Genomic DNA, 15,771 nt, shown 5'->3' with positions numbered 1-15,771 from the left:
ATAACAATTGGATGAGGTAGATGTATGTATATCTTGAAATAGTTACTATATTAGTTTACTTTCTCCTCTTAAAATATTAACTGATTGTTCAGAAATTATTGGTCAATGACATGGCTTTAGTATATATTAAAGCACAGGCAAATTATTCCCAAAGCTTCACACAAAGCCAGTTCCATGACCAATTATCTCCGCACAGACCAAATCAATACAAGACAGAAGCAGAACGTCTCTTACGTGGATATACGTACTTTTATTACAGCACCAATACAACTCACATCTGGCTGAAAACATTCTACATGCAGATTAATAAAAAATAACATTTAAGAAACAAAACAAGAAATTAATGAATGTTGCACGAAGCTTCTAGCTTTTGACAGTGCATGGCAGTAGGACACTAAAACCACTCAGTTTACAAATGGCTTAATAATTGTCATGCTCACGAAAGCAAGTGAGAGATTTATTTGAGGACTGAGGAATTTTCACTAATTCAATCTCAGTCAAAATCAGGTAAAATAAATGATTTTTGATTATGATCACAACCAGACATGACATGATATGAGGATCAGAGCCAACATAGCCATGCTGTAGTCTTCATTAAGCAGAAGGAAAACTAAATCAGGCAGATGATTCTGTCATCAAACAAATGGTTGTTCTGTTGTTTCCTAAGTGAAATTGTTGAAGGATGCAGAGCTGTGCATGATTTGGTGGTTGGAATGTTTGAAGGAAATGGGATTCATTAAGTGATGATTCTGGCAAATACTTAGCTGGAACCATCTGGTAATAGACTACCAATTTATAAGCATTTTTAACCTTGATGAGAATGCTGAAAATAGGGGAAGCTACACAAATGAAGGTGCACACACATGCTCGCATTATTTTTTGTTCTGATTACCAACAGACACTCATTTAAATAAATTTAAATTTATGCCATACCTATGGGTTATCTGTGATCCCCTCAAACTCGACATGGTGTCTTCCAAGTTCTGCCGAAGATCTACAATATTCTGAACAGTCCTTTTTCTCTGGGTCTCTGGATCTTTGAATCAAATGAATAAACATTAAATTATTAAATTAATTTATTCATTTTCAACATTATTTCTTCAACTGTTAACATATATTTCTTCCTAGTTATCTTCAGGTGCAATTTTATAAAACCATTAACTAAGAAATCAATAGAATCTTTCAAAAAGTGGTCCCAAATAAATGAATCAGCCAATTTTCCTTCCTGAACCCCAAAAACACTTGCAAGAATTAAAAGAACTAAATTGAACGGAATGTAGTAACATCAAAAACAAATAGAATTTTGAATGAATACTACTAATGCTGTCACATTAGATTCAAAATATCAAATATTTTGTGAATCCCAGTAGATCCTATTGAAAACAAAGTAGATTGCAAGTTTTGGGCTTATTCATTGTTAGCAAAATTAAGGAGCTCTAATGAATCCACACAGTTATTTGATTCTGCTTTTTAAAGTTAACATGAAGAAACACACTGTAAATGTGGGAATGAAATGTCAGGCTCGTAGCCAAAGGACTCTGGGTCTTCATTCCTAGCCAGATGGTTAGAAAGCATGAAGCCAAAGGCTGCCTGCCATATCAATTCAGTTGTGACAGCTGAATAAGTTTGGGCAGTTACCAGCCTGGGACACTGCATGAAGCTCAAAGGAATAAAAACTGACATCACCTCACCCCACTTAAATCCATCCCCCACTGCAATGCTGCAAGCAGTTATGTTAAAGCCCACAGCCAACATGATCCCCAGAGGAGATTGTGTGATATACAGAACAATCAAATGTTGAGAATCAATGGTGGAATAACATCAAAAAAATTGCTTTTGCACACATAATAATAATTAAATATTTTGCTTCAAGGTTAAACACAAAATATCACAAATAGACCTCTGTTTAATTTTGTTCAAAATGCCAAAGGAGGTGACATGTCAAGATATACTAAATACAAGAAATATATGCTTTGAGACACAGATTCATCACCACTGCTGGCAACTCAATTCCCCATCAGACAATAGCTCCAATGATATCTTTGCTGTAGTTTAAATCAAAAAAAGTAATGGGCAAAATTCAAGGAAGAATCTGAACCAGAGTTGCCCATTAAGAGGACAGCGCTTTCTATTTGTTGATATCAATTAGTTTTGGTATTAGTCAATGCATTTGCCTTTTGTTTCAACTGCTATTCCTGAGATCATGTGTTCCATACACAGATAATGAGTGACAGAACACTGATGAATATTCTAGATTAATATGTCAAATTAAAAGACAGCTTTAAAGTAAATGCAATTTGCCAATTTTATTTCCATATTTGAAGAGAATATGGTCTTCTGGATGTAACTTTGGGTAATTCTCATCATATTGTAATTCCGTTTATAAACTTCTATAACCTTTTTTTTGCTTTCCCACTTTAATACTTAATTAAGATGAAAGATACATTGGAGAGATGATGCGTGAGTTATGAGTATCTATTAAGCATACCTAGGTTACAAATAACTAAGCCAAATATATCTATTTTCTCTAATGCATTGAAAAAAGATTAGTCTAACCTTGACTCCAGAAGGTCACTTATTCCTGTGTCAGTCCATATTAACTCATTCCCTGCCAACCATTATAATGACCATGAGTTCGCTAATTTGATTTTAAAAATAATTCATGCCGAACTGGATGCAGCTAAGGTGCTGTGTGCCCATAGTGCATGGATTTTCCAGTTTGTACACAGATTGGGTAGAAGGTGGGGATAACAGCTTGGAGGATGGCTGAATGAAAAAAGATCATAATGACATGGAGAATGTTGACGTCTGAAAATCTAACAATATTTTAATTTGTTCTTCCACAATTTCTTCCCATCACTGGCTAGGACATCATTTATTGCTCATCACTAGTTATCCATGAACTGAATGGCTTGAGAGACCATTTCAGAGATCAGATAAGAATGGAGCACATTGGTGTGGGTCTGGAGTCACATGAAGACCAGAGCAGGTAACAATAGCAGATTTCCTGCCCTTAAGGACATACTGTAAGTGGACCAGATAGGTTTTTAATGGCAATCTGGTAGTGCCATAGCCACATTTTCTTTTACTAGCTTTTTAAATCCCCATCAATGGGATTCAAAAATCAAGGCTCCTGGTCAGTAGTTCAGATAATTGTTTTTATCTGAAAAGAAAAGCAGAGTCATTGCTTCAGGTCAGAGACCCTTTGTCAGACCCAAAACATTAACTATGTTTCCCTTTCCACAGACACTTCTTGACTTGCTGAGTGTTTCTAGCATTCAGAGTTTAAGAAGAGGTAGTCTTTATATTTAAAGAAAAGATGAAGCACAAAACAAAAATAATGGAAGTGTGTGAACCTTACTAGGTCCCCAATGTAGACTCACTTCTTATTAAACACAGTGGAGACTGAGCAGAGATTAGAATTGTTGAGAGCAAAAGGGAAATGGTAGGAAGATGGGTTTAATCAAGATTCTAAGGCTATAATGCACAGCACATTTGATGGACCAGATGCTTTTCTCTGTGCATTAATTTTGTATTTTCTGATTACCTTATGTTAAGTAACTCTCTAAAGTACATACGGAACAATATAGTAATCTTGCACCACAGCAATGTGGTAATCATATATTACTCCTTTTCTTGGCAGAGAGTTATACTTGCTGGGAGCATACATTAAAAATTAAATTGGAGTGTTTGGCTTTCTACTTATAATAGATATAAAAGGAATGAATACTTGAAGACAATTAGGAGATATGTGCTTCCAGCATGATACCATTTCACAGCAGGAAACATATTGTCCCAAGAGGGTGACTCCAAACTTCCAGTCACCTATCACTTTAATTTTCTATACCACTGCCTCCCTCATCTTTATTCCTTTCACCTTCTATATTGTTCTACAAATGCCTAGTGGAAGCTCAAGGAAAGCACCTCACATCTCCACACGTTGCAGCCCTTGGGGCTCAGTAGTGAATTCAACTTTTCAGATAACCAGCCTTTCCTCATTGCATCAGCACTGTCCAGTTCTGACATAAATCCAGCTGCAACTCTAGCTCAGCTTCTACTCTCCGTGGATGCTGCCTGATGTACTGGTCATTTCCACCATACTATTTTGTTTCAGATTTTCAACAACTGCACTGTCCTGCAGTTCCAGCATGTTTTGTTTTTTTTTCCCTTCTCTCTCTCTCTTTCTCGTTGCTTTCATTCATCCATTCGCTGAACAGCTCCAAAGGTATTGTGATTCATGAACAATCTTGATCTGAACCAGAGTACTGACATTCCCTTTGTTCACTCCAACCCTCCTCTTCTCTGCAAGATAAAACACATTTGTTTTCTCATTTACTAGTTCTAATAAAGAATCATTGACTGGAAAAGGTAACTTGGTTTCTTTCTCTGCAAATGCTGCCTGACCTGCTGAATATCTCCAGCATTTTCTGCTTTTATATTTCCAGCGTTCTCAGTTTTGTTTTAATTTTCAGTTGCCTCAAGGAGGATTCTACCTTCAGGTCTGATCCAAGCAAATATTCTTGGGTAAAGCACCCTCTAATCATCAAATTACATTTATATGGTGCCTTTAAAATAAGAAAAATTCAAATCAGCCACAAAAGAGTAATAAGGCAACTGACAGAAAGAAAGGTAGTAGAATAGTGAAGTCAACACTTGGCATCTAAAAATAGACAGAACTTTAGAGGCAGGTCAGCACAGCATATGTCATGGACACCTAAAGACAAAAGGATTAGTAAAATAACAGAGAGCAAGAGGCCAGAATTAGTGCAGGACACAATTCTCCAATGCTATGGAGCTGAGGATTACAGAGATACAAAGGGAGCAGGGCCTTGGACTGGATTTGAACGTGTGAAAGACATTTTTAAATATGTGACACCATGAGGTTAGAAGCCAACATAGGTCCACTAGTGTAAAGGTGATGGGTTAATGAGTGTTTTCAATGAGCTTAAATTTGGCAAGGTGGAAGATGCAATTTCAACTAGGAGTGGACTGGCAAAGTCAAGTAACAGAAATATTGATGTGGGTTTGAGCTGAAGATAAGTTGAGATAGGAGTGGAAACAAATGATATAACAGAGATGGAAGTATGTGGTCTCTGCACTAGAGAAATTATGAGATCAAAAGCCCAGCTTGATCTAAATAGGATGCTGAGGTTATGAACAGTTAACTTGAAACAGGTTGGTCCAATGTCAAGCTAGTTCCTATACATAAATGTGAGTTCTGTTTGATAAAAACGGAATTTTGAGAATTTAACTCATGGCGTCCTATATTTTCGGAATTATATTGAACATGTTACATAAAAGCTGCACCTCATGTAACATCTGTGGATATTAGTACAGGATCTGCAATGGTGATCTGACAAAATGGACTAATAAGAACTCTATCGCCAATGCCCCCCCCCCCCCAAAACCTTCTCCATCTGATAGCTCTTTAGCTTCAATGAGGTCATTCCAGAGGGCTAGCAGATTAAACATGTTAAATCTAAAACAGTTAGAAAGACAGGCTATTAGTTTAACCAGTAGGAAAACTATTCATGCAATAAACCAGGGGAATAAAAATAGCTACTTGGACAAGTGTGACAAATAAAGATGAGTCAGTATAGATTTGGTCAGATCAAATGTCAATGATGAATTTCACTGAGATTTTGATGATGTAGCAAGGGTGGATGGTAGCAACACAGCTTGTACATGGACTTCTAAGAAGCATTTGGTAAATTACCAAATATCAGGTTTATGAGCAAAACTGAAACCCAGTAAATAAAGCAGCAAGAGCAGCATGGATACAAAATTGGCTGACAGTAAAGAGGGTTGTGGTAAATAACCGTTTCTCAAGATGAACATAGTGTTCCCCAAGGTTCAGTATCTTAATCACGGCTGTTTCTCGTATATATTAATAATTTCATCTCGAGGCTACAGGGCAGTATCAAATTCTGCAGAGGACACAAAACTTGGGAATCTAATTCAGAGTGAGGAAGATGTTTATAGATATTATGAGGACATAGACTGACTTATGGAATGCGTGGACACATGACACGTAACAGTCAATGCAAAAAATGAGAGCTGATGTGTTTTCTTTGGAAGAATGAAGAGAAGCATTACTAGGTCAAGAGTACAATTTTACTGAGCATGCAAGAGCCATCACAAATGTTTGAATGTGTGAGTCAAATTTCTGAAAACGGCTGAATATGTTAACAAACCTTTAGTTTTATAACCAGCGATACAGAGTACAAAATCCAGTAAGTTAGTCTGAACATAGATAAAACATTAGTTTGTTTGCATCTGAAGCATGGTGCCCAACAGGATGCTTATTAAGGCCTAGGTTTTCAAACTCACAGCAGGTAAGAACGGAGGCCACAAAGGCATGTGTTCCATTGGGTTTCAAGTCACAAAACTTACCATAAATAAGATAAGGTAAGATTTCTATGTTAGTCACATGTACATTGAAACACACAGTAAAATACATCTTTTTGCATAGAGTGTTCTAGGGGCAGCCCGCAAGTGTCACGATGCTTCCAGCGGCAACATAGCATGCCCACAACTTCCTAACCCGTGCATCTTTATAATGTGGGAGGAAAACAGAGCACCCGGAGGAAACCCACGCAGTCACAGGGAGAGCGTACAAACTCCTTACAGACAGCAGCGGGAATTGAACCCAGGTTACTGGCGCTGTAATAGCGTTACCCTAACCGCTACACTACTGCGTTGCCCTACTGCACTACCGTGCCACCCTAGAGCTTTTGCTTCTTTCTGGGCCATAGATACACCTCATCTATTCCAGACCAAGTTTGGTTTTACCAGCCTGAAAAAACCTAATGGTTTTATGTTAAAGGAGGGAGCTAGCCAAAGACAGCTGCTTCAAAGGACAGGAGAACAATAATGGGTGCATTGCAACTGTCACCTTTATATTTCACTGAGTCTGATTTGCAGCTGCTATGGTTTCTGGTGAGGAAGCATCAGGTGCTTCATGAACAACATTTCTTAGGTGGAGGAGACTTCATGCAAGGTTAATTTTTAATTACTTAGGGCAGAGCTCTGCTGAATGGTGAACAAATAAACTGCAGATGCTAGGATCTAAAACAAAAATAGAAACGCTGGAAGAACTCAGCCAGTCACGCAGCATCTGTGGAAAGAGAAAACCCTCTGTGTTTCAGATCAGGGGCCCTTCCTCAGAAATTGGGGGGGGAGAGTGGAAGGTTTACTGTTTTCAAAGCAGAGCAATGAGAGGAGTGTGGTGCAAGACAAAAGCCTATTGGAGATAGTTAAGTCAGATCATGTGATAAGGAGCATGAACACTGACCATCAGCAAGACATTTTAAAGAAATGGGATAAGAAAGGAACATCAGCTTGATTATAGGAAACAATGAGAGAGCAGTTTATCTGAAGTCAAAAAATTCAATGTTCATTCTGGAGCATTGTAAAGTGCCAAGACAGAAGATGTTGTTCCTACAGTTTACGATGGGCCTCACTGTGGCAGTGGAGGAGGCTGCAGACCAACAGGGTGAAGAGGGAGTGGGATTGCAAATTAAAATGGCATGCAACAGAAAGCTCAGGGTCACCTTGTGGACTGAGCACAGGTGCTTCGCAAAGTGACCACTTAATCTGCGTTTGGCTTCTCCAGCGTAGAGGAGATCACACTGTGAACACTGAACACAGCACACTAGATTAGAAGAAGCGCAAGTGAATCACTGCCTCAGCTGGAATGATTGTTGGGGCCCATGGATGGTGGGAAGGGAAGAGGTAAATGGACATGCGTTGCACCTCCTCTGGTTGGACGGAAAGGGTGGCATGGGACAGGGAGTGGTGGATAGGGGTAGAAGAATGGACCAGGGAGTCACAAAGTGAACAGACCCCATGAAATGCAGGATGGGGAAGATATGACTTGTACTGGGATCATGATGGAGCTGGCAGAAATTATGAAGGATAATATGTTGGATGCAAAGGCTGGTGACATGGAAGGCGAGTACCAGGGAACTCTATCTTTGTTCTGTCCCGGGGGAGGGAGGTGAGATCAGGAAATAGAGGAATGGCAGTTGAGTGTTCCATCCACTATGGTGGAGGGGAAACCATGATTCAGCATGAAGGAGGCCATTTCAGAGATACCACAGAAGGAGGCCTCATTGTTGGAACAAATACAACAGAGATAAAGAAACTGAGATAAAGGAAAGGAGTCCTTACAGGAGGCAGGGTGAGAGGATGTATAGTCAAGGTGCCTGTGGGGGTCTATGAGTTTGTAAAAGATGTTAGTGGCTAACCTCTCTCTTGACTTAGAGCCAGAGAGATCCAGGAAGGGAAGTGTCAGAGATGGATCAAGTGAACGTGAGAGCAAGGTGGAAATTGGCAGCAAAAGTGATGAAATCTTTGAGTTCTGTATTGATGGCGAATGGGGCAGTCATCAATGTATCAGAGAAAGATTTGGGGCATGGTCCCAGCAAGCCTGGAACAAAGACTGTTCCACACATCAAATCAAAAGATAAGTGTAGCTGGGCCCATGCACACTCCCATAGCGACACCTTTAATCTAGGGAAAGTGAGTGCAATTGAAGGAGAAGTTGCTGAGAGTAAAGACAAGTTCTGCCAATCAAATGAGTGGCAGAACTGGTTGGATTGAGTCAACCAGTTGGATTGAGTCAGGATCAAGTCAAGGTAGGAAGAAATATGTTTGGTAGGGCAAGGACAGGTTGAAACAACAGGTCTAATGGGACAGACCTGTATGTGGATCTTGGATAGGAAACAAAAGAGAGGTAGGGGTAGCAGGTATGAGGTTGGGGCCCTACCAGGTTGGAGGCTGTGGAGGGAAGATCTGCTGATGAAATGAGATCTGTGACAGTCAGGGGGACAATAGCCTGACGTTGGTTGGTGGGATCATGGTCCAGAGGCAGATATGAGGATGTGTCTGAGGGATGACGTTTGGCCTCTACAAGGTAAAGGTTGGTTCACCAGACTACAACAGCACTACCTTTGTGGGTTTGCTAACAAAATCTGAATTGGTTTGAAGTGTTCAGAGTGCTGTCTGTTCAGAAGGAGGTAGGTTGGAGTGGGTGAAGGAAGTAAAGACATCAAGGCAGCCAATGTCAAGTCAGCAATTCGCAATGAATAGTTAAACGGGGATAAGAGGCCAGGTGACAGGGGAGGAGGGGTCCAAGTGGATCAGGAATACTGGAGACAGGAGAATGGGCCATTGATCAGGCATGAGGCCAAAGAAATGGGCAGAGGCAGAAGCAGCAGGAGAAGAGTTCGACGAAGATACGTCAGAATGTAAGCAGCCATTTGTTACAGCAACAGATTCAGCAAATTATAAAGTGGAGCTGTGAATGGTCACTTATCTACTTGGCTTCAAAGTAACGTGGGAAACCACATCATCCTGGAAGCTTCTAGATTGGATCTTAGTTTTCCCTGAGTTGGCTTACCTCAGTGTGGATAAAACTGTGGTTCTCCTGAAGTACAAAAAGGAATTAATCAGAGATTTCTAGTCAGGAAATCCTCTATCACAATGCACATGTGAGCATTGACTAAAACTGTAATGGGCTCATCTGCAAAACCTGCCACATAATAGAAAGCTAACATTCTCACAAGTGAAAAATACCCACTTGGTAGGGGTTGTGAGTAACACTCTTGGTGTCCTCTTAACCACAAAGTTAACCCCACCATACCCATGTTATTCCCCATATGACTGCAATTGTTTCCTTTAAGTACTTATCCAGTCTTGAGAAGGACTGGTCTTCACTTATCAGTTGCTTCAACCAAATTTCTTGTAAGCTACTTGATTGTACATTAAGTCAGCTATGTACTGTGGCTTGTCAGATGCAGGCTACACCAAGTAAAGTGGCTAGTTCCTTTTCCTAAAGAATATCTTTGAGCCAATAAACACTTGCTGCCAATCCAAAATCTTTCAATATCTAACTCAAAGGTTAACAGATCTCTTGAATTTAGTTTCACAGCACACCACAGCGGAACCTGGACTTGTGATCCCAGTTGGTTAACCAACGAGGACACCGCAGAACAGAGCGATACGGGTTAGTTATACAGCATGGAAACAGGTGCTTTGGCCCAACTCATCCATGCCAACATGGGCTGGTCCCATTTGCCTGCATTTGGCCTATATCCCTTTAAATCTTTTCTATACATGTAACTGTCCAAATGACTTTTAAACATTATAATTGTACCTGCCCCTACCACTTCCTCTGGCAGCTTAGTCCACATACCCACCACTCTCTGTGTGAAAAAGTTTAATTGCTTTTCCTCTCATCTTTAATCTGTACCTGAGTTTTAGACTCCCCTACTCTGGGAAAAAGATTTTGACCATTCATTTATTTTTGCCCTTCATGATTTTATACACATCTATAAGATAACCCCTCAGCCTTCTCCACTCCTGGGAAAAAAGCCCCAGCCTATCCAGTCTCTCCTTATAACTCAAGCCCTCCAGTCCCTGTAACATCCTTGTGAATCTTTTCTGTGCCCTTTCCAGCTTAATGACATCCTTCCTATATAGCTCAGTGACCAGACCTACACACAATATGACAAGTGTAGTCTCACCAACAACTTGAATAGTTGTAACATGACAGCCCAACTCTTGTACGCAATGCTCTGACCGATGAAGGTAAGTGTGCCAAATGCTCTCTTCACCACCCTGTCTACCTGTGTCATCACTTTCAGGGAACTAAATACTTGTACCCCTAGGTCTCCCTGTTCTACAACACTCTCCAGAGCCCTGCTAATTACTGTGCAAGTCCTGCCCTGGTTTAACTTCCCAAAATGCGACACTTCACACTTGCCTAAGTCAAATTCCACCTGTATTCCTTGGCCAACGTTCTCAGTTATTCTAGATCCTTTTGTAATCTTAAATAACCTTCCTCACAGTCCACTACACCATCAATTTTGGTGGCATCCACAAACTTACTAACCACATCACCTACAGTACATCTTCATCTGAATCATTAATATAGATGGCAAAGAGTGGACCCAGTACCGATCCCTGTGGCACATCACTGGTCACAGGCCTCGAATCTGAAAAACAATTCTCCACTACCACCCTCTCCCTCCTACCACCAAGCCAACTTTGTATCTAAATGGCAAACTCACTCTGGACCCCATGTGCTCTAACCTTCCAGTTCAGCCTACCATGCAGGACATTGTCAAAGGCCTGCTAAAGTCCATGTAGGCAACATCTACCACCCTGCCCTCATCAATCCTCTTGGTTGCCTCTTCAATTTCACATGAAGTCGGCAACATGTCCAGACTCACCAAAAAATCCTCCAGACCAGCCTACCACATGGGATCTTGGTCAAAGGGCCTTGCTAAAGTCCATGTATCACCCTGTCCTCATCAATCTTCTTGGTCGCCTCTTCAAAAGACTCAACCAAATTCATGAGATGTGATTTCCCACGCACAAGCCTTGCTGACCATCCCCAATCAGTCCTTGTCAGTCCCAATGCAAGTAGATCCTATCTCTCAGAATCCCCTCCATTAGCTTTCCCACCACTGAAGTTAGGCTCACTGGCCTGTAGTACCCTAGCATGTCCTTGCAGCCTTTAAATAAAGGGCACAATATTAGCCATGTTCCAGTCTTCCAAATGATTGCAAACTGGCAGAATATTATTCATGCCTTACTCAACCATTTTTAAATTTTCAACAGTACAGCCTTGGGGTGCCTTGTAACCCATTAAAAACTGCTGTCACCAGATAAATCACCTGACTGCTTCAAGCTTTATGTAGAAGTAGTGTCTCAATAATATGCAAAGGAGTTGACCTTGGATCGCTGTACAAGGTGATTTCATCATGCTACAGGCAAACGTACTGTTCAAAGGGCAAGGCTCCAGATGTCTCAACATCGGGACTGTGTTATTGGATCCCTCATGTAATCCACCTCATCTCCCAAGGGAAAGCTTGGCAAAACTTTTCCAAACAAGCCCTTTCCAAATGCTAAATTTATCTTCTCGAACATTAGTTACTTATCTATCAAGATCACAATTGTTGCTGCAATGTTGGTGGTCTCTCTCTATAATTAGTGTTTTCTCCAAATTCTCCCCGACATGAATGTTCAATCAAGTGGTTGGACTTAAATTTTTATGAAGAAAAAGATCTTTCTTTTGAAAGTAAAGGGATATTAGAATCTTAACTGGAATGGCCTACTGTTTAGGGCAGATTGTGCATTTACAATTCAACCTATTCCAAACTTTGGATCATGATTGTAATTTTAAGGGACATATGGGTGAAGCATGTGTGGTATTTCGTACCCTCCATGTGTCCTGATATTAAGCAACTTCAATAGTGGTCTTTAAAATGACTCCAAATAGCTCCACAAAATAGTGGCTGTTTACGAATCAATGTCACTTTCCCTCCCCTCATTCCTCACCATTTGGCATGAAGTTGCTGAGGTTATGCATTTGGGACATGAAGCTCATACAGGACATTGTAATGAGGTCTGGGCTACAATGTAGCTCCTGTCTCCCACAGCAGTGTCAGGTGGCTAACAAAAGCTTCACTGACTATGGTGGCATAGCTGCAGAAGGCGGCTGATGGGCATTCAACAACAACAGATGGGCAAGCCCAACACTAACTCGGCACAGAACTTTGCCTGGATCTTGCTCTCCAGTGAGGGCCAAAACTTTTTGCACACTTGTGCACCCAAACAAGAAATATCCTCTGGAAGCTGACATTGGAGCTTCCATTGCACAAGCAGAGATACCCTAACATTGGAGAGCCCAGTGGAGGCTGAGTGTGCTGCCACTCAAAAATCACTTCGCTGCCAACATCAAGTTCACATTACTGCCACAATGGCTGTGGATGAGGGAGTGTAAAGAGGCTCCAAGGTGTCACGGTAACAACAATCTGTTCTTAGATTATGAGGCTTTTTGAGGTGGTGGTTCCAAGACCGATGGTTCTGCTAGTCTTTCTCAGGAAGACTGCATTTGATCTCACACCTCTACCACTGCGCTGGAATTCTTGCTTCTGCCTATCAGCCAGCCAAACAAGACCGCTGCTGCCCACAACCAGATGGTGCATCTGCAGCTGTACAATCCCAGGCACAGAGTAATTTGAGGTCATGTCACAAGGCCGTGGCAGTCTCCTCCTGTGAGAGTCAGTAGCCTTCTAGCACGCTTCTGCAACTGGGTTAGGACTACAGAGGAGGAGGGGAACAGGCACCAGTAGAATACACTAGGGTGGTTACATAGAAAAGTCAACCAATATAATCACTTCATTCACAAAGTCAGTTCAAAATCTTTCTTTTGCAGTGACTTTTATTTCTGCACTCCAAAGCTGACAGACAATAACAGCGTTAAGGTTAATTGTGCGATTATTGGTAAATGGTGCATTTCCGCTTAACTTCCCAAAATGCATCACTTTGTACCTGTCTGAGTTAAATTCCATCTGCCATTACCTTGCCCACTTTCCCAGTTGATCTATATCCTATTACAACCGTAGACAAACTTTTTCACTGTCCACTATATCACCAATTGTGGTGTCATCTGCAGACCTACTGATTGTGCTACCTACATTCTCATCCAAATCATTAATATATATGACAAATGACAGAAGACCCAGCACCAATCGCTGCAGCACACCACTGGTCACAGACCTCCAATCTAAAAAACAATGCCTCCTACCACCAAGACAACTTTGTATCCAAATGGCAAACTCACTCTGGACCCCATGTGCTCTAACCTTCCAGTTCAGCCTACCATGCAGGATCTTGTCAATGTAGGCAACATCTACCACCTTGCTCTCATCAATCCTCTTGGTTACATCTTCATAAATCTCAATCAATTTCACATGATGTTGGCAAAATGCCCAGACTCACCAACAAATCCTCAAACCCATCCCACACCCTACAAAGCCTAGGACCAAGATCAACAATGCCCAAAGCCCAGATCCTCCTGACACCTGACCCTCCAATACCCAGGGGAACCTTCAATTTCAAACAACTCCCAGCAGCCTGAATTGATCACCGACCTTCGGCACAACTGCAGTTTGTAGAGGCAGATCCACAATCAAAATAGTCATTGGCAAACCGTGCACCAATGATGTGGCAAACCTGTTCCAATTTCTAGGCCACTTTTTTTCCCAATCTTTTAAAATGCCTTAACAGACTTAAAGAAGTTTGTATGACACTTCAAAAGCCTTTTGGATCTTTTTTCAGTTTTTCAACTCTTAACGTCTATCATTGTATTTTTTTTTTGCTTATTAAGTGTTTTTAAAGCATGCTTTTAAGTGTTTCTGAATGTCTCAGAAAGAATCAAAGCGTTTTACTGTTTTAATGCTTCCAGCAAAGTCAGGGGTGTTTCCTTCTTTTGGTGGGTAGGGCTCATTTTAATCTCCCTCCTACGTGATCCTGTAGAAGGCTCTCTCACCATGCTGAACTTGGATCATGGGTTCCTCTCAATAATTTCCCAACAGTCCCACTGGGAAGTCAGCAGTAAGTGCAGGTGGCTCACTGCTGACTGCAAAGTCTGGGCCAATGTTGATTTTTAATTGCTGTTTGATACAACTGAATGGCTTACTGGGTCATTTTAAAGGGCGGTTAAGAGTCAGCCAAATTGCTGAGAGTCTGGAATCACAATATAGACCAGATGGGGCAAAGACAGTAGGTTTTATTCCCAAGAGGACATAACTGAACCAGATGGTTTTTTAAAACAATTTGTTAGTTTCATGGTTATCAGTACTAGTTCTAGCTTTTTACTCCAGGAGTTACTTAGTTAATCAACTGTAATTTCCACAATTGCTCTAATAGGACTGGAACTCAAATAGTTAAGGCATCTGTGTTACTATCAGCTAACATATTCAGGTAAGAGAACTGTCCCCTCAACACCCTGGGTAGCTAAGGCCTTGTGCTGAGTTTCCCTGTTGTCCTGTCCTCCTGCTGCTGCTTTGAGCAGCTTGTCCTTCTCTGATTGTCCTTTACTCATTCTCCCAGTCATGCTCTATTCCAGGGGATTGTCTGCTAATGCACCATGTCTGAGAACAACCGGTTTGTGCAGAAGCCTTGAAATCAGCAAAACTTCCCTCAGCACTTGCCACAGTACTCACTGTGGATTTTTGCAGCTAGAAATAATTAGAGAAAACAGCAAATGTTCATTGGATTGCAGTAACAATCAGAAAGAAGCAGCTTAACAACTAACCTGTATGTAGTTGATAATCCCTTTTAATAATAGAAGGGCTAAAGATTTTTGAAAGTTGAAATAACTAACGAAAGCAACAGCCACTTAAGAGAGTTGCAGCCAAAAAAGCAGTCTTTTCCCCGGGATAGGGGAATCCAAAACTAGGAGACATAGGTTCAGGGTGAGAGGGGCAAGATTTATAAGGGACATGAGAGGCGACTTTTTCCATACAGGGAGTGGCATGTATTTGGAATGAACTGCTGGAGGAAATGTTTGAGGCAGGTACAATTTAAGAGGCACTTGGATATGTACATGGAGGGCAGGGTTTAGAGGGATATGGGCCAAATGCAGGAAATTGGGACAAGCTGGGTAGACACCGTGATCTGCATGGACGTTGGACCTAAGGGTCTGTATCTGTGCTGTATGACTCTATGACTCTAAATTAGGTAGCACCCCTGTACTTGATGATACTTTTAAAAATATCTTCCTCCTGCTGAAACAATATTCACCCTTACAAGGTTAAGAGAGTGTATTCACTAGTGGTATGTGTCAATATTTCTATTTTTAATAAAGTAGAAAACAACATTAGAATTTTTATAGACTCTCAAAGGGAGGATCGGCATAGAGGATGATTTACAAATTGTAATATTACAATTTTTGTGACAGTAATTTGAAATAAG

General features: G+C 41.0%; 1 protein-coding gene across 2 annotated transcripts in view; it reads right to left on the bottom strand.

Annotated features, from left to right (window-relative positions):
* Nucleotides 1-15,771, bottom strand: part of nav1b (neuron navigator 1b) — a 485,995-nt gene that overhangs the window by 260,390 nt on the left and 209,834 nt on the right. For both annotated transcript variants that reach the window (XM_052034603.1, XM_052034604.1), the window contains one exon: nucleotides 934-1,036. In XM_052034603.1, coding sequence (XP_051890563.1) covers nucleotides 934-1,036 — 103 coding nt within the window. The remainder of the gene's footprint in view (nucleotides 1-933; nucleotides 1,037-15,771) is intronic.

Source organism: Pristis pectinata, chromosome 20, assembly GCF_009764475.1.
Source record: "Pristis pectinata isolate sPriPec2 chromosome 20, sPriPec2.1.pri, whole genome shotgun sequence".
NCBI lineage: Eukaryota > Metazoa > Chordata > Chondrichthyes > Rhinopristiformes > Pristidae > Pristis > Pristis pectinata.
This window is presented reverse-complemented; position numbering and strand designations above follow the sequence as displayed.